The sequence below is a fragment of the Labrus bergylta genome, chromosome 8 (genome assembly GCF_963930695.1).
Source record: "Labrus bergylta chromosome 8, fLabBer1.1, whole genome shotgun sequence".
In the NCBI taxonomy this organism is placed as follows: domain Eukaryota; kingdom Metazoa; phylum Chordata; class Actinopteri; order Labriformes; family Labridae; genus Labrus; species Labrus bergylta.
Genome location: NC_089202.1, coordinates 29405848 through 29429556, shown reverse-complemented (window position 1 = coordinate 29429556; position 23709 = coordinate 29405848). Strand labels below are relative to the sequence as shown.

At 42.1% G+C, this 23709-nt stretch overlaps 1 protein-coding gene across 2 annotated transcripts in view; it reads right to left on the bottom strand.

Annotated features, from left to right (window-relative positions):
• Nucleotides 1–820: 820 nt before the first annotated feature.
• The window catches only part of hace1 (HECT domain and ankyrin repeat containing E3 ubiquitin protein ligase 1), a 33687-nt gene continuing 10798 nt past the window's right edge, over nucleotides 821–23709 (bottom strand). Inside the window, exons 12-25 of one of the 2 annotated variants that reach the window (XM_029282185.2) lie at nucleotides 23369–23443; nucleotides 19918–20228; nucleotides 18692–18760; nucleotides 18415–18502; nucleotides 16151–16262; nucleotides 13862–13959; nucleotides 13676–13763; nucleotides 13359–13508; nucleotides 12265–12461; nucleotides 11574–11705; nucleotides 7785–7883; nucleotides 6601–6671; nucleotides 6403–6516; nucleotides 821–5079 (exon numbers count right to left, since the gene is read on the bottom strand). In XM_029282185.2, coding sequence (XP_029138018.2) covers nucleotides 4977–5079; nucleotides 6403–6516; nucleotides 6601–6671; nucleotides 7785–7883; nucleotides 11574–11705; nucleotides 12265–12461; nucleotides 13359–13508; nucleotides 13676–13763; nucleotides 13862–13959; nucleotides 16151–16262; nucleotides 18415–18502; nucleotides 18692–18760; nucleotides 19918–20228; nucleotides 23369–23443 — 1707 coding nt within the window. In that variant the 3' untranslated portion in view covers nucleotides 821–4976. The remainder of the gene's footprint in view (nucleotides 5080–6402; nucleotides 6517–6600; nucleotides 6672–7784; nucleotides 7884–11573; nucleotides 11706–12264; nucleotides 12462–13358; nucleotides 13509–13675; nucleotides 13764–13861; nucleotides 13960–16150; nucleotides 16263–18414; nucleotides 18503–18691; nucleotides 18761–19917; nucleotides 20229–23368; nucleotides 23444–23709) is intronic. The other variant, XM_065957845.1, reaches the window with a different exon arrangement.

Sequence of the window (23709 nt, the reverse complement as noted above, 5' to 3'; positions counted from 1 at the left end):
CTAATGTTGTGAGGAATTTGTTGCCATGGCGAACATCCTGCTTTTTAAAGAAGAGTGAGCTCCATTATCTGTGAGGGGAAGGCGTTGCCATGGGGACCAGGTGCTGCAGGGGAAGAAGGAGGAGAGACGGGGGTTTGCAGGAAGAGCAGAACACAAACAACAACAACACAAAGAGTAAACAACACGAGTGATTACACACCGAGTGGGAAATAAAACGAATAGATTTGATATAATTAAGTTTCTACGGTTATGTATATAAAAATATCTCAGCTTATATATATATGGCAAGCCGTTCAGGAAATTAATATATTAAATGAAACTGAATATATGGAATTGAAGCTGATTTCAATTCTCCAAAGTTTCATTTAATATATTAATTTTCTGAACGGCTTGCCATATATATATAAATATATACAGTATATATAACAGTATACAGCACATAGTGCAGTCAATAGTAGTATGTTGTAGTTTCCTGGTATTATTAGTGATATCAGTTCTGTTCCTGTGACTGTGTTCCTGATGTGAAGCTGCAGCAGCGAGGAGCAGACAGAGGTTCAGTCAGAGTAATGTGATGTCAGCACGGACCTGCAGCAGCTGCTCCACTCACCGAGAGCTGGTCAGGGGCCATTTAACACCAGAAGACCTGCTGCTCCTAACTGGTGACCCAACACGGCACTCATGCTGCGGACGCATATGTCTACCACGGCAAACACACACACACACACTCAAGAGCTACATATCAGCTGTTCTTTCTCTTTTTTTAAATCACAGAACTACAATAAGATGCGTTTCTCCTGATGTCACCAAAGAGCCACCAAAGTGTCAAAAACGAGTTTTTATTGGATAAAATCTTGAAGCACAACAAATATATTCATGGTAAAATACGTCATTTGATACTGAAGACATTTACAGATTCATGTATAAAGGCTCCATTCAGTTTACAAAAGCATTTCAGTCAAAGGATTGAAAACAATACTGATAGATAATGTGAAATCAATATGTACACTCACTTTTTAAAAAAACAACACAGGGTCCCTGCACCTCTTAGAAGAAAGGAAATGTCCAGCATGCTTTTGGAGGCAAAAATATACAAATCAGAAAAAAAAACATCCCAGCTTCTCAAGGTTTTTTTTTTCTTGCCAAACATTTGTTTTTACGGCTTCTTCTTCTGAAAGTCGACAAAACAGAAAAAAACAGAACCGAAGATTGATATTCATTCATGAAGCACGGACGCAGATACCAGCAAATCACACCGAACAAAAACGACAAAGACCGTCGAACAACAGTCAGAATGACACGTGCACTTAATGTCACAGCGATGAAGTGTTCATGCGGACGAATGACACAAAAAACGGCTCGACCAATAAGCGTCGTTATTCATCTGTAGGTTTCTGTTTTACAAAATCTCTATCAATCTAAGGTGAAGATCAGGCCAGATCCATAAAGTGTCAAGAAATAATAACCTGGTTGTCTTTTAAAAGGTTCATAAACTTCATCAGAACTGTAAACGAAAAAAAAAAGGTGCAAGAAAAAAAATCCAAATCTTCATTCAAAAAGGCCAAATCTTCTAAAATGTGAATTTGAGAATCAAGTCTTAAGAATAAAAAAAAATGATTTAAGAATGAATTAAAATATTGAGAATGAAGTTAAACTTGAAGAATATAAAAATGTGATTTACTTGTTATGTCTTCTTAAAATTGAGACTAAATAATTTACACTTTGAATTTACCACAAACATTTAACTGTGAGGAACTTTCAGTTTGTGTGGATTTTGGCGCCCCCTGTGGACAAAGTGGATAATATCTCTTTACTGATCTTGACCTCCTCATGTTACTAAATATCTCAACCTGTTTATCTCATCTCATTTGCTGTGGAGAATATAAATTACGTTTTTTTTTGCAGCGTGAACCCGGCGGCGCCGTTACAGTCTTTACAAATAACTCAGTAGAGATAATGATTCTCCTCGCTGATGGAGGTCGTTTGCTTTTCTAAAGTCATATAAAGGCATCAGTAGTCATTTCAGTGTGTTTCAGAACCTGCCAAAAACTACTCACAGGAGCTTTAAAGGCTTCATATATGATTTTTTGATCCAGCAGATGTCGCCCTTGAGCACCAGCATGAAACCAAAACAACTCGCGCTGCATTGTTGTGTTAGCATGCTAATGCTAGCGATCTTTATTATGCTGGTATCTTCACACTGCATGTAAATTTACCTGAAATGAGCGTGATCTAGAAACACAGTTAAGCAGTGAGTACAGTATGTTATTCTTCTTTTCTCTAGTCCCTCAATTAAACAACTTTTATACACGAGGGGAGGAGTCAGCCGACCGTCCGGGCGATGTAAACAAAGTGAAGATAGGACTCTGAAAACTCTGAAAACATCACAGACAGTGGGACTCGGGTGTTACACCCATTGTAGACAGTCATGACTCACAGAGTTATTTTCAGAGGAGATACTTGATTTATATTATATTTAAGTGTGAAAAATCACATATAAAGCCTTTAAGTTTTCATTCTCGACGTTTATACTTTAAACTTCGATCACAACATTTTTACTTCACTATCAAAATGAAGACTTTGTTGATGATTAATCTAGTATTTCATCCAGATGTTTTAATAACTGTCTTTATGCTGTTAATAACTTAATTCACACACAAACACAGGGCTGATATTTGGCATGGAAACACTGATTTCTTTCTTAAAGGAGACAAACTCACAAGATTTGAATCCATACTTCAACCTAAAGATACTCTGAAGTGTTTGTGATACATTTTCTGCGATGATATTGAGGTTGAATCCTTTTTGTTGCCAGCCAAAAATACCATCCTCTTTGATATTTGAGTTTCTAATCTACTCGCTTCTCCTAAGCCCCACCCTGTCGACCAAATATGAGACTATGTCACTTCTGGCTCAGGCAAAAAAACAAAATGGCGACAGCCAAAAGGCCAACCTTTAAACGGATTGCTCATTTAAAGAAAAACATTTTAGTCTTTAAAATAAGAAAAATGGGAACATATTGGCATGAGAACGTGTGATGACGGTGAGGACTATCGGATTAAAGACGGGCGGTGTGAAACAGAAAGACAGAAAAAAAAGTCTTCAAGCTTTAAAGGACTTTTACATCTAACTACAGCCCTTATTTTACATATTTGACGACCTTGAGGACTAACAGGTACAGAATGTGTTCCAGTAGATCCTTCAGCCTGCAGCAGTGAAACAGACTGTGAAGTAATCCTTTGAGGCAGATACCACAGATAACGTCTGTCCACCAAAAGTGTCGTATATTTGTCACTGACTGGATCAGATTCTCATTCTCACACAAACACATAAACTCCTGAACATTTCCCACACGGTAATGTTTTCACCCCCGACTTTACACCGGCCGTTTTCCTAAATTTCTGCGTGAAGTCGGATGAGCTGATGTGAGAAAGCAGAAGAAAATATTCAAGAAAATTGGGCGTGGGTGATGACGTTTATAAGCTCTTCCTTTTGTTATTGAAATATTGAAAAATGTGAGAGCATATTGTGCTTTTTTTTTTTTAATTCTGGTCCGATTCTCTTTACGCATAGGGCTTTCACACTTGAAGAAAACTCCTAAAAACTCCTGATATTTCCAGAAGGAGCTGCATGTGTGAACACAAACAGCTGAGTTTTTCACCTAGACTTCACCCTGAGTTTCTCCTGACAGACCACTAGTATCGTTTCAGCAGAAAGTCAGAGTGAACTGATGTGAGAACACAGCAGGATATTATCAGGAGAATTCACCTCGAGCCAATAGGAGGGGGTGGTGACGTTTCTATCCTATGACTGTCTGCACGCCACCGCTACGATCTCTGTGCTCTAATGAACCTGCTGCATTATGTTTCCTGTTCTTCTCCTCTCTTTAGTTCACATTGAGATTCTGTTCCAACTACACGTAGCATTGATATAAAGACAGATATTCTCATTATAGCATCGTATAGACTCTTTTTAAATGCTAACAAATATTGCAGGAAGAAAAGATATCGCAATCTGAGTCTTTCTAATATCGTGCAGCCCGAATTGTAAAAGTATTACTAGATATAAAAAATATATCTTCAGGACCAAAAGGCTCTAGAGATTTTTTTTAGGAGTGTTTGAGTGAAAACAGCTTTCAAGTGTCCGACAAGTTTACAGAGAGAAACAAACTAAGTGATGGAGGCAGCAGTGAATCAGATCAGTCCTGTTTTCTGTGAGGTGAAAGGACTGATGTTGTGAACAGAGTCTGGTGTCTCTGAAGAGAGTAAAGCCATCTTCCATTTCTGTGATGTTCTCAGACACTCAGAAAAACAATCTGAGCCTGTCAGGGACAAAAAAACAGAACTTTTAGTGGACTCCCTTTTGATTGATGAGGCATTACGTTGCAGCCCTCACAGCCTGTTTCACTGCTGCAGGCTGCAGAAATCTACTGGAGACCACCAAAGATCTTTTCTGCCTTTTAGTCATCAAGACTTTAAAATATGTCAAAGTCGGGCGCTGTGTTTCAAAAATAGTGAAAATGTTTTTTTAAATTGAGGCAAAAGCAGCGTCAACTTTGATCTTTTTTTTATGTCGGTCTGATGACGACACCTTAAAGAAACCTGCAAATCTACGACATGGATATGATGCCTTTAGATTGATAATAAATGATTCTGTTTTTAATCCAGGTAATCGATCGTCATCTACATTCAGTTATCCAAACAGGATCTATGCTATAAATGCTGATTTGTAATAATTAAATGCATGAAAACTTTTTTTTTTTTTTTTTTTTTTTGCATATATTACCAGATACCAGCTTCAATCAATCAAACAGAAGTTTTGGCACAGGTACGAGGTGAGATCCAGGTCCTGGTCTCATTCAGTCTGTTGTCCCTCTCCATCCAGCAGCTCGTAAAAAGAAGAACCTGGATTTCCCTTCTTCGTCCAGCAGAAGCAGCAGCAGAGAAACAGTGTGTGCAGCAGGAAGTGGATGGCGGCCATCACGCCATGGTGTACCCGTAACTCCCACAATGCAGCGCCACCAGCAGCCGGTCTCTGAGGACCTCCTGGCTCGGGTACTCAGGGAGTTTCAGCATGTTGATGCTGCAGGGGAGGAGAGAGAGGAAGAGGACAGAGTCAGGGAGGAAGACCTGCAGAGAGATGGACCACCTGTTGCAGACCCCGTCATGCAGAGACCTCTCCCACACCTGAAGCAACACACTGCCCCCTAGTGGTCATTAACTCACTCTCTAACACAGCAGAGTGACTCCTATAGTCTCTGCGTTGGTCTATTTATTCAGTTAATTCTTGAGTTAAAGAGTAAAAACTGTAAACGTTGGCAGCACTCTTCAGTCTGCTTTAGTCACACTCAGTTCAAGAGTCTCCTTTAAGTTTAAGGAAGAGAAGAGTTCGATGTACTCAAAAAATGTAGGAAAATGGATTCAGGGTTCGATCAGCACCATGGATCCATTTTTCAGAAACTCCATTATTTTCTGAACTCAAGCTCCCGGACTTCTCTGCAGATTTTTTTGGATCATATTCAACATCTGAGTTCAAACACCTTGATGTTTATTTCCTTCTTAATAATTGACTCTTTAGGTTGTGTTTCTCTCTTTTGGAAAGGAGAATTTCTCTCTCCAATAGTAAATAATTTGGCAGCACTGAATCCAAACGTCCTGAAAATGCTCTGAAGTGATGATAAATTTATCTTATCAGAAATTATTCAATCCAGGAGCGCTGATAGCCTAGTGTTCACGTCACGCCCCATGTACAGAGATTGTAGTCCTCATCGCAGCGCCTGTTGGTTTGAATCCAACCTCGTCATCCCCCCCTCTCCTCCCAACACCTGTCTCTCTTCATCTGTCCTATCTTATGAAGTCAAAAAGGCCCAGAAATAAAACACAAAAAATAAATTATGAAATTCATATTTAAGGAAACAAATCAGGGAACATGGTGCACATTTTCTGTCCTTTAAGATACATTTTAAAAGGATGTAAACATCAAACCCAGGTGTTTTGTTTTGTAGAGGGTGCACATTTTCTCTGGAAATTCACAACCGGTCGGACCCAAATGATATAAAATTAATTAAAATCGTTATTTATTTTTAGAAAACAACCGAGAAAATGTTTTTTTTTGTTATAAGCTGAAAAAAAACATCCCAGATATCTTTTGTTGTTTTCACAGAAAACTGCTGAAAATGTTTCCTGATGTGTTCTGGGTGAGTTGCTTAAGTGCAGCAGGTAATATGAACGAGCGACTCGGGGAAGAATTCAGGAGCAGCCTCAAACAAGTTGAGAAAAAGAAAACTGACCACCAAGTCAAAAAACAGAGGATTAAAATAATACAAATCTAAAAAAAACACAAATAAAGAGCAGACTCCTGTGTGACGGAATGATTTGTGACCTCATTAATAGAAACCGTGGTTACCAGGTGCTGGAGGTAGGCAGCAGGTTGGAGGAGAACGGCACGGCGGCGACTGTGAACTTCTGTAAACCGCTGCCCCCCATCAGGAAAGCGAAGCCCCCGTGAGGAACCCTGGAACTGATGCAGAAAGGAAAACCTTTACTATCTTTACTTTTATTTAAACTCTGTGAAGAAGCAGAGAGGACGTCCAGCAGAACAAACCTTCCAGTGACAAACTGCAGCATGAGGACCCGCTCCTCCTGAGTCAGGCTCTTCACCACCTCCCAGAACCACTGCGGGAGGAAAAACACAGACCAATAAGGGACGAGGCGAGCAGAGAGACCAGCTTCTGAAACATCACGCCCACATCTTTCTGTTTAAAGTCTGGACATCCAATCAGATCATCGAACACAGAGGCCGCATGTTTTGTTTGATTTTTTTTATCAATGTGTCCAAAAAGTGAAATGATGCTCCAAAAAATTCTGTGCAGGAATCAAACGATTTCCTTCAAGTGTTGACGAGCGAGCAGGAAAAACATCAACACATGAAGAAGGAAAGTACACTGACATTTTTACTCATCATATTTTAAAATAAAGGCCCAATTTTTTTATTTATTTTTGGATCTTAAGCCGTTTTCACATATGCACTCCTGAAAATATCGGATATTCTCCTGACCTGGCTGTTCACACAGTCCTCTCTCCATTTTTCAAAAGCATCTCCAATATTGATCCTAGTTTGAGCACGTTTCTGCTCGTGGAGCTTATTAGAAACATGCAGAGGCTTTTTAGGTCGGGTACAATCACTTCTATCTGAACCACTTCTCTTGTTGGTTTGACCTGATAACTGCCCTCATATCTGGCAAACCGAGGGGCGTCCAAAACGGCCGTGTGGGAGGGGCGCCTTAAAAGCTCCTACCTTCTCTGGTCCAAACAAATCCAGAGCATTCAGGAGCAGAATCTAAAGTTAGAAGGAGGACATACTGGCTGCTGCATTGTTGTCAGAGAAGCCAGCACTTCAACATAGCATGTTTCCTTAATGATCAGATAGTAAGCTCAGTAGATATCTCACTGATTGGTCCTTTAAGGCCAATGTCACATAAAGTGTAAAAATGAACCTTGTGGGAAAATCTGGCTCTTAAACATAATGACCAAAGAAACAGCTGACATCATATTTTACCTTCTGTCAGACGGTTTGATGACAAACAGAATCTCTTATGATATAAATAATACGGATCTCTGGGTGCCGAAGTTACGAGCCAACTGTTTGTCTTTATTGTCTGACATTAAAAAAGTTTATCATCAATAGGAAAAAAGAAGGTTGTCATCTGGTAACAACCCACACCAAAGATTTGAAAAAACCCAGATATGAAAGTGAGTCACAAGCAGGCGGACAGGTGAACATCTCACCTGGATGACCGGCTCCTCTCGGTCGTAGCCGCTGGTGTACTCGGTGTTCCTGCACCAATCCTGCACATCGATCTCTGGCATCCCCGACAGCAGGAGCTCCTGCGCACACACACACAGACACACACAGACACACACAGACACACACAGACACACACACACACAGACACAGACACACACACACAGACACACACACACACAGACACACACAGACACACACAGACACACACAGACACACACACACACAGACACACAGACACACACACAGACACACACAGACACACACAGACACACACACAGACACACACACACACACACAGACACACACACACAGACACACACAGACACACACAGACACACACACACGCACGCACACAGACACACACACACACAGACACACACACACACACACACACACACACACACAGACACACACAGACACACACAGACACACACAGACACACACAGACACACACACACACACACACACACACAGACACACACAGACACACACAGACACACACACAGACACACACACAGACACACACACACACACACACACACACACAGACACAGACACACACAGACACATGCACACAGACACACACAGACACAGACACACACAGACACACACAGACACACACAGACACACACAGACACACACACACACAGACACACAGACACACACACAGACACACACAGACACACACAGACACACACAGACACACACACAGACACACACACACACACACAGACACACACACACACACACACAGACACACACAGACACACACAGACACACACACACGCACGCACACAGACACACACACACACACACACACACACACACACACACACACACACACACAGACACACACAGACACACACAGACACACACAGACACACACACACACACACACACACACACACACACACACAGACACACACAGACACACACAGACACACACACAGACACACACACACACACACACAAACAGCATGAAGACATACTCCAGCATAAAACATGTTGAAACGAGTCGCAGCATCTGTTTTCCTCTCAACAAACCGACCCCCGTCCACCTCTGGTTTGATAAATAAGTCATCTTAGGATCGACCTTTCCCACGCGTTTATTCTGAAACATACACAGATCAGACACTTTTCCCCCAAAACGATAATGATTCACGAACCTAAACTCAGAGAACCTGTCCTCTGAATACTGATCTGATATCCCTGCTCTCTCTTTTTTTTCTTTCTTACATTTAAAATCCAAAAGCGGCGCTCGTCTTCATGTAGCTTCACATAGTTTGTACCTGTTTATTCCTAAAAAGTTCTGAGTTCATTGCTTCCATCTCCATACTGGATAATTCTGTTGTCATGGCAATTAAAGAGGATTTACATTTTTTTTTAATTAGATTTAATTTTTCCTTCTTTGTTCCAAAGTCAGTGGGACGATCCTCATGTTATGTTTGACCTTTTTCTAAATGATAAATTATATAAAAAAAAACGACAAGTTTGTAAAGACATCCTAACCTCCTCAGTTTCCAAAAGGTTCTCTTGTCATTTTTATTGGGGGGGGCCAAGAGTTATGACAGGGGGGCGCAGTGCGGGTAAACAAAAACGCTGCACACAGTCCTGGGCCTGCTTTGAGAATGACCGTGACTTACGATCAACTTAAACAAAAACACAGCAACTCCATCAAAAACACTTCCCATAGTGGCATTTCACAACAGCACCATATAGAAGCTCCGCCTTCATTACGCCTTAACAACATTCATTTGAATCCACAACGAGTGAATCTGCGGTGTCCCGGTCCCCGCGCACGCACGCACGCACGCACGCACGCACGCACGCACGCACGCACGCACGCACGCACGCACGCACGCACGCACGCACGCACGCAAGATCATGAATACAGGATTAAATCATTACTGTGCTGCATGTTGTGTTTAAAGGGATACTTCACCCATTTGCATTAAGTTTTGTATCATTAGAAACCGGCTCGAGCTGGTAGTGTCGGTGCTCTCACTGTTTGTCTATGGACTCAGACATAGAGTCTGTTTTCTGACAGGATTTTCCAAGATCAACTCTGGAAGAAATCTCTGAATCAGTTGAGGAAACGTCCTCATGTGTTGAAGTAAACATGTCTGTAAATGTTTTTATTTCTATATTTCTTCTGCTATATTGTATATTTTGGAGAAACTGTATCGATCGAATTTCCCTCTGGGATTAATAAAGTATTTCTGATTCTCATTCGGACCTTAGTGGGAGTGGCCTGTGGTGCTGTGCATTCTGGGATTTGGTGTCTTTCATCCACATGAGCCAAAAAGACACTTTCTGCCTTTTCTCAGCCAAGAAGGCACCAACTTCAAAATGTATTTCACATTTCTACATAAATGACCCAATGTCAATACAGATTCATGTTTCAACGGGTGAAGTATCTCTTTAACTCGTTTTATCCAAAGGTTTTGTCGGGTGTGGTTAATGTTTCAAAGTGTTTGTTTTTATATTTAGGCTCCAAGAATTCATCAACTGTCTTCAATCCTTCATTGGGTAAAAAGTGTCTCCAATGATGTAACAGTTTTATCGCCTATACCCCGAGCTGTTCCCCGCACATCAAACATGTTAGGAGCTATCGGTTTGATTTGAAACGAGGGTCTTTGACAGTGAAATCTGAAATCTTTCTCCTCCTCTTTATCCTTCAGGGTGTCACTCTGCTGACTGCAGCTGATCCGAGTCGAACAGCTGTGTCGAGCTGCAATGACAGAATGACCGAGACATGTCCAACAAATCCAGGACGGGATAATCATCATGCTATCTATCGATCCTCCCGACAGCGAGGGCGCAAATCTGCCGACACACACGGAAAGAAAAAACTCTAATGGAGTCAGACAAGAGGGAGGGGCTTCAAGGTCAACCCAACCCCCCAGCAAAACAAGGCTAATCAATCAGCCGAATCAGATCAGAGGGGGCGGGGCAAAGAGGAGAGGGCAACAGATTAGACGAGGAGGAGGAAGAGAAGAAGGGTCAAAGAGGAAAGTGGGAGGAAAAAGTGGCAAAAGAGGAAGAAAGGAAAAGTATAGGAAGAAGGATGAGGAGAAAAATGAGGTGGAGGAGAAGGAGAAAGTGGCAAAAGAAGAAGAGGAGAAAGAAAGGAGAAGGAAAATTAAAATGAGGAGGAAGAGGAAAGGAAGAAGTTGAAGGAGGAAGAAGAGGGAAATCAGGAGAAGGAAAAAGCGGAGGAAGAAATAAAAAAGGTGGAAGAGTAAGAAGAATAGGAGGAGTAAAGGGAGCTTCAGGGAGAAGAGGAGGAAGAAAGGGAGGAAGAAGGGAGGAGGAGGGAGAGAGGGGAGTATGAGGACAACAGATTAGACAAGGAGGAGGAAGAGAAGGTCAAATAGGAGGAGGAAGAAGAGGAAGCAGGAGGAAAGGGGGAGGAGAAGGTGGCAAAAGAGGAAAAAGAAGGACAAGGAAGATGAGGAGGAGGTAGAGGAAAAGGCTGAGGAAGAGGAGGAAGACGTAGAAGAGGAACAGGAGGAGGGGGAGAAAGAAAAAGAAAGCAGAGGGAAGGAGGACACGAGTAAGTGGAGGAGGGGGGAGAGAAGGTGGAAGAGGAATATGAGGAGGATGAAGAAAAGAAAGAGGAGGAGGAGGTGAATGAAGAGGAGAAAGAAGAAGAAGGGGAAAACTTAGAGGAAGAAAATGAGTAGGAGGAAGGTCTGAAAGTATGGGGTGAGGTAGGGGAGAGGGAAAAGGAAGAGGAAAAGGAGAGGAGGAAGAGGAGGAAGTCTCACCAGTTCGTACTCATCGAAGAGCTGGATGAGCGAGGGGGGGATGAAGGTGTGGAAACCCTGCAGGAAGGCGTTGATCTGAGGCTGGATGGCTCGAGTCATCCTCAGCTCTGTCACCAGCTGGACGTACTCCGCCTGACGCACGCACGCACACACACACACACACACACACACACACACACACACGCACGCACACACGCACACACACGCGCACACACACGCACGCACACACACACACACAGGCGCACATGCACACGCACACGAGACAGATGATAAAACAGGAGAAGGAGTCAGAGCTCATCCACAGCCTGTCTCTCTGCATGCCTTAGATAACAGTGCCCTCTGCAGGTCGGCGCTGGTACTGCACGCTCTAATTAGGAGCTTCCAGGCTGCAGGAGAAAAAATCAATCGCTCACAGGAGACGAACTGGAGGAAAAACACCGCAGGGGAACTTCAGCCGCTCATTAACGACACCTTCAGACACAAAAAAAACTCCAAACTTTAATCTGTAGAGACAACTTTAAGTTCTCGTCTGACTTTTAACAGATAAAATCTACAGTAAGTGTTCAGTTACTTTTAAATAAATTCAACTTTAAAGGACTTGGTGACGTTTATGATGTCATATAGAGGCTCTGTGACACGGCTTAGAGTAAAGGTCCAGTCACACCTCTGACCGTGTCCTTTAGCGACTCACCTTGTTGTCCTGGGTTACCAGGATGCTCGTTCCTCCGGGTTTGAGCGGGACTTCCGCCATCGCCCCGAACACGTCCGTCTCCACGGAGAAGGTGAGCTCCAGGCCCAGGTCGCTGATGTCGTTGTCCAGGATCCACTGCAGGTTCTTGGCGTACTCCGGATCGATGGACGCCACGTCCTGGTAGTTCACTGGGATACCTGGAGAACACACACACACACATACGCAAACCGAGTGTGAGCGTGGTCACATGAAGGGGGAGGAGTTAGTTTCATATACCCTATCACGATCATGGAAGAGCCTGACACAGTAAAGTCGTTTTTCAGTGAGGGGTGGATTATTTCTTGACTAAAATAGTTCCCGTTTTTTTTCTTAAAGGTCACATATTATCTAAAATCCACTTCACCATGTTCCTCTAACTCTAACATGTGTCTCTAGTCCATCTACAAACCCCCCCAATGATGAGAAAAGTCCATCCTCTCCGTCTTCTGCCTGCTCCACTTTTCAGTAAATGTGTTCTTAAACAGGCCGTTTGGAGATTTTCCCTTCATGACATCACAAAGGGCAGTAGCCCCTCCCCCAGGTGGGTGACACTCCCACAGCTAGGTGTTTGTTCTGCCCTGTTTGAGCGAGAAAGCCTGAGCCCTTCCAGAGAGGGGGCGTGGTCAGACACAGCTCATTTACATATTTAAAGGTACAGACACAGAAACAGCCTGTTCTGAGCAGGGCTGAAATAGAGGGGTTTATAGACATGATCAAATACAGGATCAGAGTGGATTTAGAACAAGAAACTTCACACACATGTTTTGAGGAGCTCTGACACTTATTTACACTTTTTGAAAAGGAGGAGAATATGTCACCTTTAATTTAATGAAAGCAGAGATGTTCTTGTGACATAGGCTAATATTTCCGCTCCAGTCCTGATTTATACGGAGTGATACGGAATTAACAAAATAATAATTCAAAGCACACTTCGTTTTACATCTTTCAGGTCAGACAGAAACCTCGACTCGTTGGAGAACAGACGTCTGCTGAGACCGGCCTGAGACCTTCACACTGCTCTAACCCTCGTCTGTCGTCAGGTGTGTTCTTCTTACCCAGTATGTGTTTGTAGAAGGAGCGGGTGAAGTAGATGTTGACCAGCTGTCTGTGATACAGAGCCAGACCCAGGATCTGACCCGCAAACCTGAAGTAGTTCAGGTGGTCCGGGTTCACTGACGAGTTACTGTTGGGCTGGAAAGTGGTGCCTGTGGATAAATCACACACACACACACACACTGAGTTTTTAAACATGTCAGATTTCTAGACAATTTTAGGAGTTTTGTGCATTTTTGAAAACACACACACACACACACACACGCACACACACACACACACACACACACACACAGACGTTGAGGAGAACTTCTCGTACCGTCAGCTGACTGCGTGAACAGTCCGTAGTCAGGATTAATGATCTCATTGGACAGGATGTCGAACCACTCCCGCACCACACCCTGACCCTGAAACACAAAACAACCACGGGATCACAGCTGAGGATTAACTGTGACACTGAAGGAGCTTCATGTAATGACACAGAGACACAGGATGCAGAACCCACCATGCCCTCCTCTCCGTGGAACCGGACAGCGATGCCCTGTTTGAGCTTCTCGTTGGTGGACTTTGAAACCATCTCACAGCTGCTACTGAAGATAGAGTCTGACAGAGAAACAGGAACATATATCCTTAGTATCACTCTCCTGAAGGATCCTTCGCTTCTTGTTACAGTTGCTCATGGTAATATTAGGAGGATCAGGACGTTTCCATACTTAACTGTTAATGCTAACACTACACAGACTTTTATCATTATTACTGACATTGTAGCTATAAATCTATATTAGGCCCCGTGTCCACTTAGCGTTTTTTTCTCAGCGTCTTTTTTCACTTGTTTTTTGTATAAGATGCAATAGAGTGACAAACTGGTGACATACACATAACAAACAGACAAGGTCAGGACAACAACTCCAAAACACAGTAAAAAATAAAAAAATAAAGACAGCAAAATAGTAAGACAATAGACACGTTTCACAGCAGAAAGCAACCGTCTGGATGAAAAGCCTAGCGCTCTGCCGTTTTTGTGCGGCTGCTCTGAGCGCTCAAGTTGAAAATCTTTCAATTTTTCAGAAAGGCGCTGTTGACGTCACGGGTGCTCTATATTCCCTGTAGTTAAGCCTCCTATGGATCGTGTCTTCTACCGACATCCTCTTTGCTCCGTGTCTGCTCGGGAAATAAACGATCTCTTGTAAACAAACTGTTGTCATAGAGACAGGACAGACTTGCAGCGCTTTTCTTCTCAGAGCACAAACACTTCATGTAAATACCCTCGAGCACACAGACAACGCTTTTCTGCCCGGAAAAAACGCTAGGTGGACAGGTTGCTCTGTTAGTGTCTCTCCCTCTCATTCAGCAGTCTCAGCTGCTCATCATGAGTTTGGTTCTGCTCCAGGTTTCTGCCTCTTAAAGGAAGTTTGTTCTTGTAACTTTGCTAATTGTTGCTCAGTGCTCGGGATGGATTAATGTTCAGGGACGCTTTCTGTTATGTTGTTACACTCTTAGAATAACAATCAGGGACAAAAACAAGAACTTTGAGTTGGGTTAACATTATAGACCCCCCCCCCCCCCCCCCCCCCGGTGCTGGTAGAAGTGTTTTGTTTTAATTAATGCTTTATGAAAGAGGGGCAGATATTATAAGATTAATCTTCTTTCTGCTCCTTTTCATTCAAAATTTTTGATTTTATGTTTGTTTGTTTTTCTTAACTTTATTGTTTGTTTGAATGAAATAAATTTACAAATAAATAAATAAAATACAACAAGTCTTCAAATGGAGCAAGGCCAAAGTACCGATTACTTATGTAAACATTTTTATAAACTTTATTAATCCCACAAGGGGGAATTACTTTTACACTCTGTTGTTGCACAAACAGGATCCTGTGGACAGGAGGGGGAGGGGGGAGGGGGGAGGGGGGGGCTGCACATGAAGGAGTACCCGAGCTGTTTGGGGTTCTGTGCCTTGCTCAAGTGCACCTCAGCAGTGCTCAGGAAGGCACCAGTGTTAATCTTCACACCATTTTCTAATTTAGTCATAGTCTCCTGACGAAAATGTATTTTATATTTATTCAGATATTAGTCATTTGTTATTGATTTAATTTAGTCAAATAGTCACCGACTAAAATTGCACATCATTTTAGTCGACGAAATGAGACGCAAGCTTTTATTTTCATTATCAGAAGCTCCAGGGGGCGGGGCTTCACGGACCTGCAGGCGAGAGGCTCCAGACTCCAGGCTGCACATTGTTACACTCACCACACACACACACACACCTTTGATGAAGTCTGCTATGGTTTACAATGGTTTTAGAACAGCTGAGGGGGTGTAACACTTCTTTATCAAGTGATAATCCTCACTTGTAATGTAGTTTTTGTTTCGTCACATTTTCGTCAATTAGATGATGAAGTAATATCATTTATTAAATCGTCAAATAGCGGAGTTTCATCTCGTCATCGTCTCAGTTGACTAACGAATATTTTCGTCATTTATTTAATTGACAAGATTAATACTGCCCGGCACCTCTCCAGCTACTAGACCAATTCCAGAGTTGACCTGCACAGGGACTTGAACCGGCAACCCTCTCTACAGACTGAGCTTCTGCCTCCCTAAGTATACAAAACTAAGGTTTTAAATACTTTATTTCCACTCCACTCTTTAAGAAGCAGCTTGGATTTGAAGCTTTCAGAGAGGATCACAACATCTGTCTGTAAAGTACATGTGTGACCGGACTCTGACATCATGTTCTCTCCACGCATGATGAGCAGTGCGAGCATTGAGCGGTGCTGCCCGACATGTTGTGTACCTCTGTGGATGAGCAGGATGTCGTTCTCGTTGACCGGACGGTGAACCATGTCGGAGTCGGGCTGGCCGGCCAGCAGATGCTCGTAGAACCACTCACAGCGATCCTTGAAGGGCTGAGGAGGTAAAAAAAAACAAAAAAAACACAAGAACTTCATCCCACACTGCGCAGCACTTTCCCTCCACTAATTACCACTTCACTTGTGCTTTCAACTCCTCACACTCTGAGTTTTTTTTTCCGTTTCAACAGACGGCTTTGGAAAGCTTTCAGAGCAGAATCCCTCGTCTGTAACAGCGAGCTGAGGCATGGGGTCTATTTGCATAATATATGCCTTTGTTCTGCGCGCGTTGGAGGTAGAGTGAAGGATGAACGTGGAAGAGAGAGAGAGAGAACCGCTTCCCCCTCCTCCTCCTCCCCCGGGGGCTGCGGGCGTACAGAGAGACGAATCAGCAGAAGGAATCAAATTCACAGGTTAAAGTCTGTAATTAAAACACGGGCCTTCTCCCAGGCGAGCCATAATCCACGAGGTAACGAGGCTCGAACGCCGCAGCTCCAATGTGAAGAGCGACGAGTGAGAGAGAGAGAGAGAGAGAGACAGAGACGGGGCGCACAACGCACGAGCTGCACTTAAAATTTATGAAGCCGTGTAAATGGAACTTAAGACAAGTGTTATCGCCGTTGGTTGTAACTTTGTTAAATGATCCCGAGGAGAAAGACGGAGGACTTTCAAAGTCGTTTCCATAAAAGTCCACAAACATAAAGAAACACGGACGACTGTGAAGGAGCCGTCGGAGCAGAGGACGAGGAGGCAGGTAACGACTTCAGGAGGAGGAGGAGGAGGAGTGCAGGGTCGTTTTCACTATGGGAGCTGAAATATGCAGGAAGTGACTCAGGATACGCTTAGAGAGGGAAAAAAAAAAGAGCGAGAATATTTAACTGGAATTATAACTGTGGTTTGATTGCTCAGCCAAAAGAACAGTTTCAGTTTTCATGCATGTCGAGTCTCAGTTTGACTGTGTTACCAAAATATTAAACTTCAATACAATTCCAGTAAAAATCAACGATATCGGTTCTGGATTTGAAGGAAAATAGAAACCATGTGTACTTGATAGAGGTGGGGAAAAATCTATCTATGTAAAAATCGAGATTCTTATCTTCTGAGATTTTAAATCGACTCATAACTTCCAAAAAATATAAAACATTTTAGCTAATCAGTCACTCCCCGCTAAATGCTAATGCTAGCTCTTTAACTCAGTAGAATACCAAATGGAGCAGCAAGAAGTTCAGTCAGTCTCACAGATGACTGGAGTAGATCCTGAAGGACCAATTCAAAAATAAACTTTGAATCATGAATCCTTTTGAATCAAAAATAGATTCTCAATCAAATCGTGACCCCAAGAATCAGAAACAAATCTAATCGTCAGTCGTCCAAACATTCTGAGCTCTAGTACCCGATATTGAATAATTTCTTCTTTTTCTTTACCATAAGTTGAAGGCACACTCCTGCACTCTTACTAAATTGCACATAATTATTTGCAACATATTTGTGCAATCTAGTCACAGCTCTCTCTTTCACTCAAACAAGCTTTGGGTTAAAAGATGACTGTGAAGTTTTCAGACTTCACTGATGCCAAAAGGCTAGTTAATCATTTCAGAATGGAAGCGCCCCCTCTGTCCATCTGTGGCACAATCATTTAGGTAGACTAGCCGCACTGCAGGGTCCATCATTTAGACTTATAGAGTTGAATGTTAGGATTTGAAATGGGTGTGATATCTATCTAGGATCGATGGTGCACACTGAGCTGAGGGAGGTTTGGGGAATCTTTGATTGTCGAGTTTGTCTCGTTTGAAAACATGTGGTATCAAAAGAAAATCAAAGAATCAACAATTTTGAGCTCTTGACCGTTTTATCTGACTGAATACATGACCCCAAAATCAAACCAGAGACTGTCCACTAATCGATCACAGACCGCTCTGTTCTCTCAGACTGAAACAGTTTGGATTTTAGCACAGATGTTGCATTCACTGAACTGGAAATGCACATGAAGTTTTAGTAAACTTTAGTCTTCAGACATGATTTTTCTAATCAGTTCAATCCTTCAGATTGTGCAAAATGTAAAATTATGATCTCACAGCGTTTCTGAAATACTGAAGATGTTATACAAAGACGTTATGGAGCAAACCACGAGCTCGATTAAGTTTCCACATCAGGTACTTCCACATGAAGTCCCTGAACACATTGAATTAAATATGTCCTTGTGTCTTACCTGTCCCTTTATGATATGCATGAAACGTGACATCAGCTCAGGACACTCCAGCAGGAAGTGGAAGTGGTTAAAGATGATCTTTGGATTCCTGAAACGGAGAAAGGCACAGAGATAAAAAAGAGAAACTAGACAGGCGGAAGGGAGAGAGAACAAAGAGGTTAGAAGTGGAAACAAACTAAGTGGAGGGAAGTTTGTGGATCAATAGTCAGTCCGTCTCTGGGGCTCTGTGTGTGTGAGGAGGAGGCTGAAGGATGGGCGCCGAGCCACACTGACTCACCTGGTTACAAAACACTTCAGCACCTCGTCGTGATTGCAGACGAACTCGATAAAACGAGGGGATGTCATTCTGAGGGGAGAGAGAGAGAGAGAGAGAGAGAGGAGGAGCGAGTGAGAAGGAGAAGATACGGACAACAGTGACAACATCTTCACTTTTTTAATCGTTCCTTTCGATCTGAAGGAATCTCTCTGATTGGCTGTTGGGAGGTTTCATTTCTCTCGGGTTCTCCTCTCAGGTTCAGTAAAGCCCCTTGAGCATGGCTCTGTAGTATCCATGCTTTCACCCATTAGTGTGGTTTCTCCTTATCTGTCTCCTCCTCCTCTTCTTTTCTTTTTCCACTAAAAGACCAAGAGCTGACAACACCAGCGCCATTTTCTACTTTTTATCAGACATTATTCTTGATTCGTAGGCGACCTATAATACGAGAGGTCACTGACAGCGGTGTGAAAATGGTCTTCTCGTATCATAATAATGGACTACCGCCCCCTGCTGGCATGGAGAGTTATTTTCTCTCACACATGAGCAGATCGTACGTGGTGGTTGGCTGTCGGCTGTAGTCTTTGCGGTGCGTTCAAGTGCAACTTTTTAGCCCAGACAAAAGCTCGGCCTTCGTCTCCACTAGTTCTCTGCCGTGCGGTCTAAAGTGCACAAATACATTGGAAACACTTACAATACATTGGTAATTAAATGTTGCCGATGCATTTGTGCAATCTAGACAGTTTGCAGAAATCTGCTTAAAATAACTACTTGAGAACATGGTGGTGGGGAATTGTTTGAGAACACAATTCACAAAGGTTCAGATGCACCAAAACGTTGTGATTTTTCTACTTAATTGGTGATACTTAGCAGGAGTAGTGTGCAGGATTTCTTTCTTTTTAAGTAATCGTTCGTCAACCTTGAGATAGTTGGATGTGCTTACACCTCCTTAAAAAACAAGGTATTTAAAAACAAGAATGTGGGGGTGCCGTTAGCCTACTGGTTAGCGCACACGCCCTATGTACGGAGGCTGTAGTGCTCCACCAGGGTGGCCCGGGTTTGAGTCCGACCTGTTCCTTCTCTCTGCCTGATTTCTGACTCTACCCACTCTTCTGTCTCTCTAATAAACGCCTAAAAAGCACAAAAATAAACCTTGAAAAACTAAAAACACCACAAGAAAACACCCAACTATTGTTTGCCAACTACTTCTATTTTTGTTGCCGTGGTAACCAAACAGTATGAGATCTGACCCCTGCGGCATCTGGCAGGAACAGCACATGTAGAAGGCCTGGATCACCGCACTGAGACGATTGGCCGTCATGGAGATCACGTCCTCCCCGTCGGGGTACACCTCTGTTTCCATGACGATCTGAGGGTCCAGCAGGGACGGGAGCTTCGGCGCCGAGGCGGAGGCGGAGGGGTCGGCCTCCCGCTGTTTGAGGAGCAGGGAGGCGATCTCGCTGCTGGAGGAGGATGAGGATGGGTTCTTCCTGTTCCTGTCCAGCTCTGTGGAGATAAGCACCAGCCACTCGTCCAGGGAGTGCCACAGCAGCTCCAGCGGCTGCAGAGAGACGGAGAGCGGGGGGAGGGGGAGGAAGGGTGGAATTCAAAACAAAAACGCAGAGAGAGAGAGAGAGAGAGAGAGAGAGAGAGAGAGAGAGAGAGAGAGAGGGAGAGAGAGAGGGAGAGAGAGGCTTAACAAGAGAGAAGTGACCTAGCAGGTTTAACATTGAATCCAGTTTAGACCATTTCGAAAAAAAAAGTCTACAAAGTGAAGAATTCAACAAAGGTCAAATTCAGAGAATACGATCCCGATTTCTAGGCTTCAGTCAGATTTCAGTATGAACATTTTCAGAATGTGTTATCTGTGGATGTGATGAGTATGTGATAGTCGTTAACATGTTTGATTTCAAAACAAATAAAAAATACCGTGGAGCAAATAATACAGTATATTACAGTATATCATCTCGTATCATGTAGAACTGTATTGTGTCGTATCAGATCAAACTGTGAAGGATTGCATCTTGTTGTTTGAATCAGTGTTTTATAATAATAATTTAATAATATAAATAAAACATTTATCTGTGTAGCACTTTTGAAAACACGATTTTACAAAGTGCTTTGACCTACGTGCAGAGACATACAACAGAATCAAAGATAAAAACACTGAAGAACCCAAAAGAACCCAAAGTACAAAAAAAATAACTCTGAGCGCTAAAGAATCGAGACCAAGACCCAACCAACATAAAAACCCCAAAACATCATCAGAGCAACGCAGAAAGCAAGCTACAGACTTTAAGACCAGGAGGACCAGAAGTGTGAGAAGATATGAGTAATCAAAAGAGATGAAAACAACAGGAAGTACAACAATAAGGCAAGATGAAAACAACAGGAAGTACAACAATAAGAGGAGATGAAACATTATAGACGGGAAAAAGCTATGAAATAAGATAATAGACAAATGAAGCATTAAATGAATAAGCAGTAAAAACATAAAAACAGTGAAATGAACACAAACAATAGAAGCAGTGAAAACAGAGAATAGAAAATAAAAGCCCAAAGAGCAGTGAAAGAGAAATGAAGGTTATGAGGGAATAAAAAGAAATCAGAAGGGCTGAAATGTAAAGAGAAAATAACGGGAAATTAAAAATGATGAAGTCGCTTTAAAAGGAGTCTTTAAAAGTGTTTTAAGGAATTGAATTAAAATCGTATCTCACGCATCAGTTAAATATCAATCTATCCTTTTGTACAATTTGATGTTTCAGAATTAATTTAACTGGAAGATTTGTTTTTTAAATCACATATAATCTCTGAATTGATCATTGCAATTTATCAGATTTTTAACTGCATGTGTGAAATTCCATTATTTTGGATTTTAATTTTTTTTTTAACTTTTGTACTGTCTTTAGATCGAGGGTCTTACTTCCTGTTTGAATAGAACCCTGCTTTTATTTTGAAATTAAGGAACTTCCGGTTGATCAAAGGTTATCACATTAAATCAACAACGGGAAAAAGGAACTCATTACGAAACTTGATGAAAACAGCAAAAGAGGAAAGTTAAAAAGTCAAATGTTTGATTTCAATTTCAAAATAAAAGCCTAACAAAACATTTTAAACGCAAAATAATGAAATCTCAAACATGCGGCTAAAAATTAGATTAACCACGATTAACTACTAAAATACAGCGATTAATGACCCTTACTGTAATGTATCGTAAAGTGTAACGTTTGATATTGTTTGGTATCTCAGTCTATTGTATCGTATCAAACACATTGTGCTGAAATGCATCAGTGCGCTCTGCTGTGTCATATGGTATTATTTTGTTTCAAACAGTAAGTTAGCAGCAGCCCAGATGTTTGCTTAAACAGGATTTATTTTTTGAGATTTCCAGATATATTTTGCTTCCTTGTCTTTAGACTAAAGATAAGTAAAATATCGTTTGCACAGCTTGTAATAGTGAAAAATAACATTTGAGTTGAAACAGAAGCTAGAGAGAGAAGGCTTTAAAGAAAACACGGTTTGTTTTCTCAATCTTTAGTTTCATGTTTCCTTCTATACTGAAGGATTTTCATTTAGTAAATGATGGACCCATTTAGAGTCACATAGACCATAAAACAGTGGAGGATTTAGAGTGGGGTTAATTTAAAGGTCACATATCCTCCTCCTCTTCTTCAGTGTAAATAAGTCTCAGAGCTCCACAAAACATGTGTGTGAAGTTTTTTGTTCTAAATCCACTCTGATCCTGTATTTGATCATGTCTATAAACCCCTCTATTTCAGCCCTGCTCAGAACAGGCTGTTTCTGTGTCTGTACCTTTAAATATGTAAATGAGCTGTGTCTGACCACGTCCCCTCTCTGGAAGGGCTCGGGTGTTACTCTGTGCTTTCTCACTCCATGTCCTATTGTTTACGGTGAGAAGGCAGACTCAGAGGGCAGAACAAACACCTAGCTGTGGGAGTGTCACCCACCTGGCGGAGGGGCTACTGCCCTTTGTGATGTCATAAAGGGAAAATCTCCATATGGCCTGTTTGAGTACACATTTTCTGAAAAGTGGAGCAGGCAGAAGACAGAGAGGATGGACATTTCTCATCATTGGGGGGTTTACAGATAGACTAGAGACACATGTTAGAATTGGAGGAACATGGATTTTAGATATGTGACCTTTGAAGGGAAACTTAAATCAAACACATCCAAAACAGGAGCATCTTGCTGTAGATAACAACATCTTTAAACAGTAGGTAAAATTTTAACAGAACTGTTTAGATCCAGGTCCATCTAAAGCGCCCCAGTATTGATTAATTAGAAGAAGTTGAAATAAATGTAAAGGAAAGATTGCAGAGGGGCTCCAGAGATCATATTTCCCAAATCCCAACATGTCCATGAACAGACGGGTGACAAATTAAAGGAAAAAACAACATAAACTACTTTAGTGTTCCTCAGCATTGATTCTACTCGTCTCTGGACTCCAGCTGAGGGATAGACACACAAATAGAACATTTACACTCCCTCAATTTGGTGTTTTAAATGTTGGAGGTGGAGAGCGCTGTTCTTTCCAAATTCTATCACCGGTGTTCTGCTGTGCTGAGATCTTAACACAACCTCCAGATCCCCTCACTTTGATTTGTCACCCGTCTGTACTTTACATACAGAAGTTTTTTTTTTTTGATTCACTGCAAATCTTAAAAATGTCTATAAGCTCACATCTAGGAAGGCAGAACCTGCCCAGGGACAGTCGTCTTTTTGGACCATCTTAACCTCCTTCTGTGACACACACATCTGCAACCAACGGAATCACAACCAGTTATCTCACTGCAGGGAATCATGCATACAGGCTGATACGTCTTCATGTGCAAACTGTTCTCATCAAACATCTCAGGATAAAGCATCAAGTATTTTTTAAACTCTAGTAGTGTAGGCCTCCGAAAGCAGAGATTGTTTTGTCTTTAGCTTTGCTGTGTTGTATGTTCTTTGATGACGTCATCGTGTTAAATCATGTGAGGTTAAAAATTAAAAAGACATAATAACGCAGTCATCCACACTTT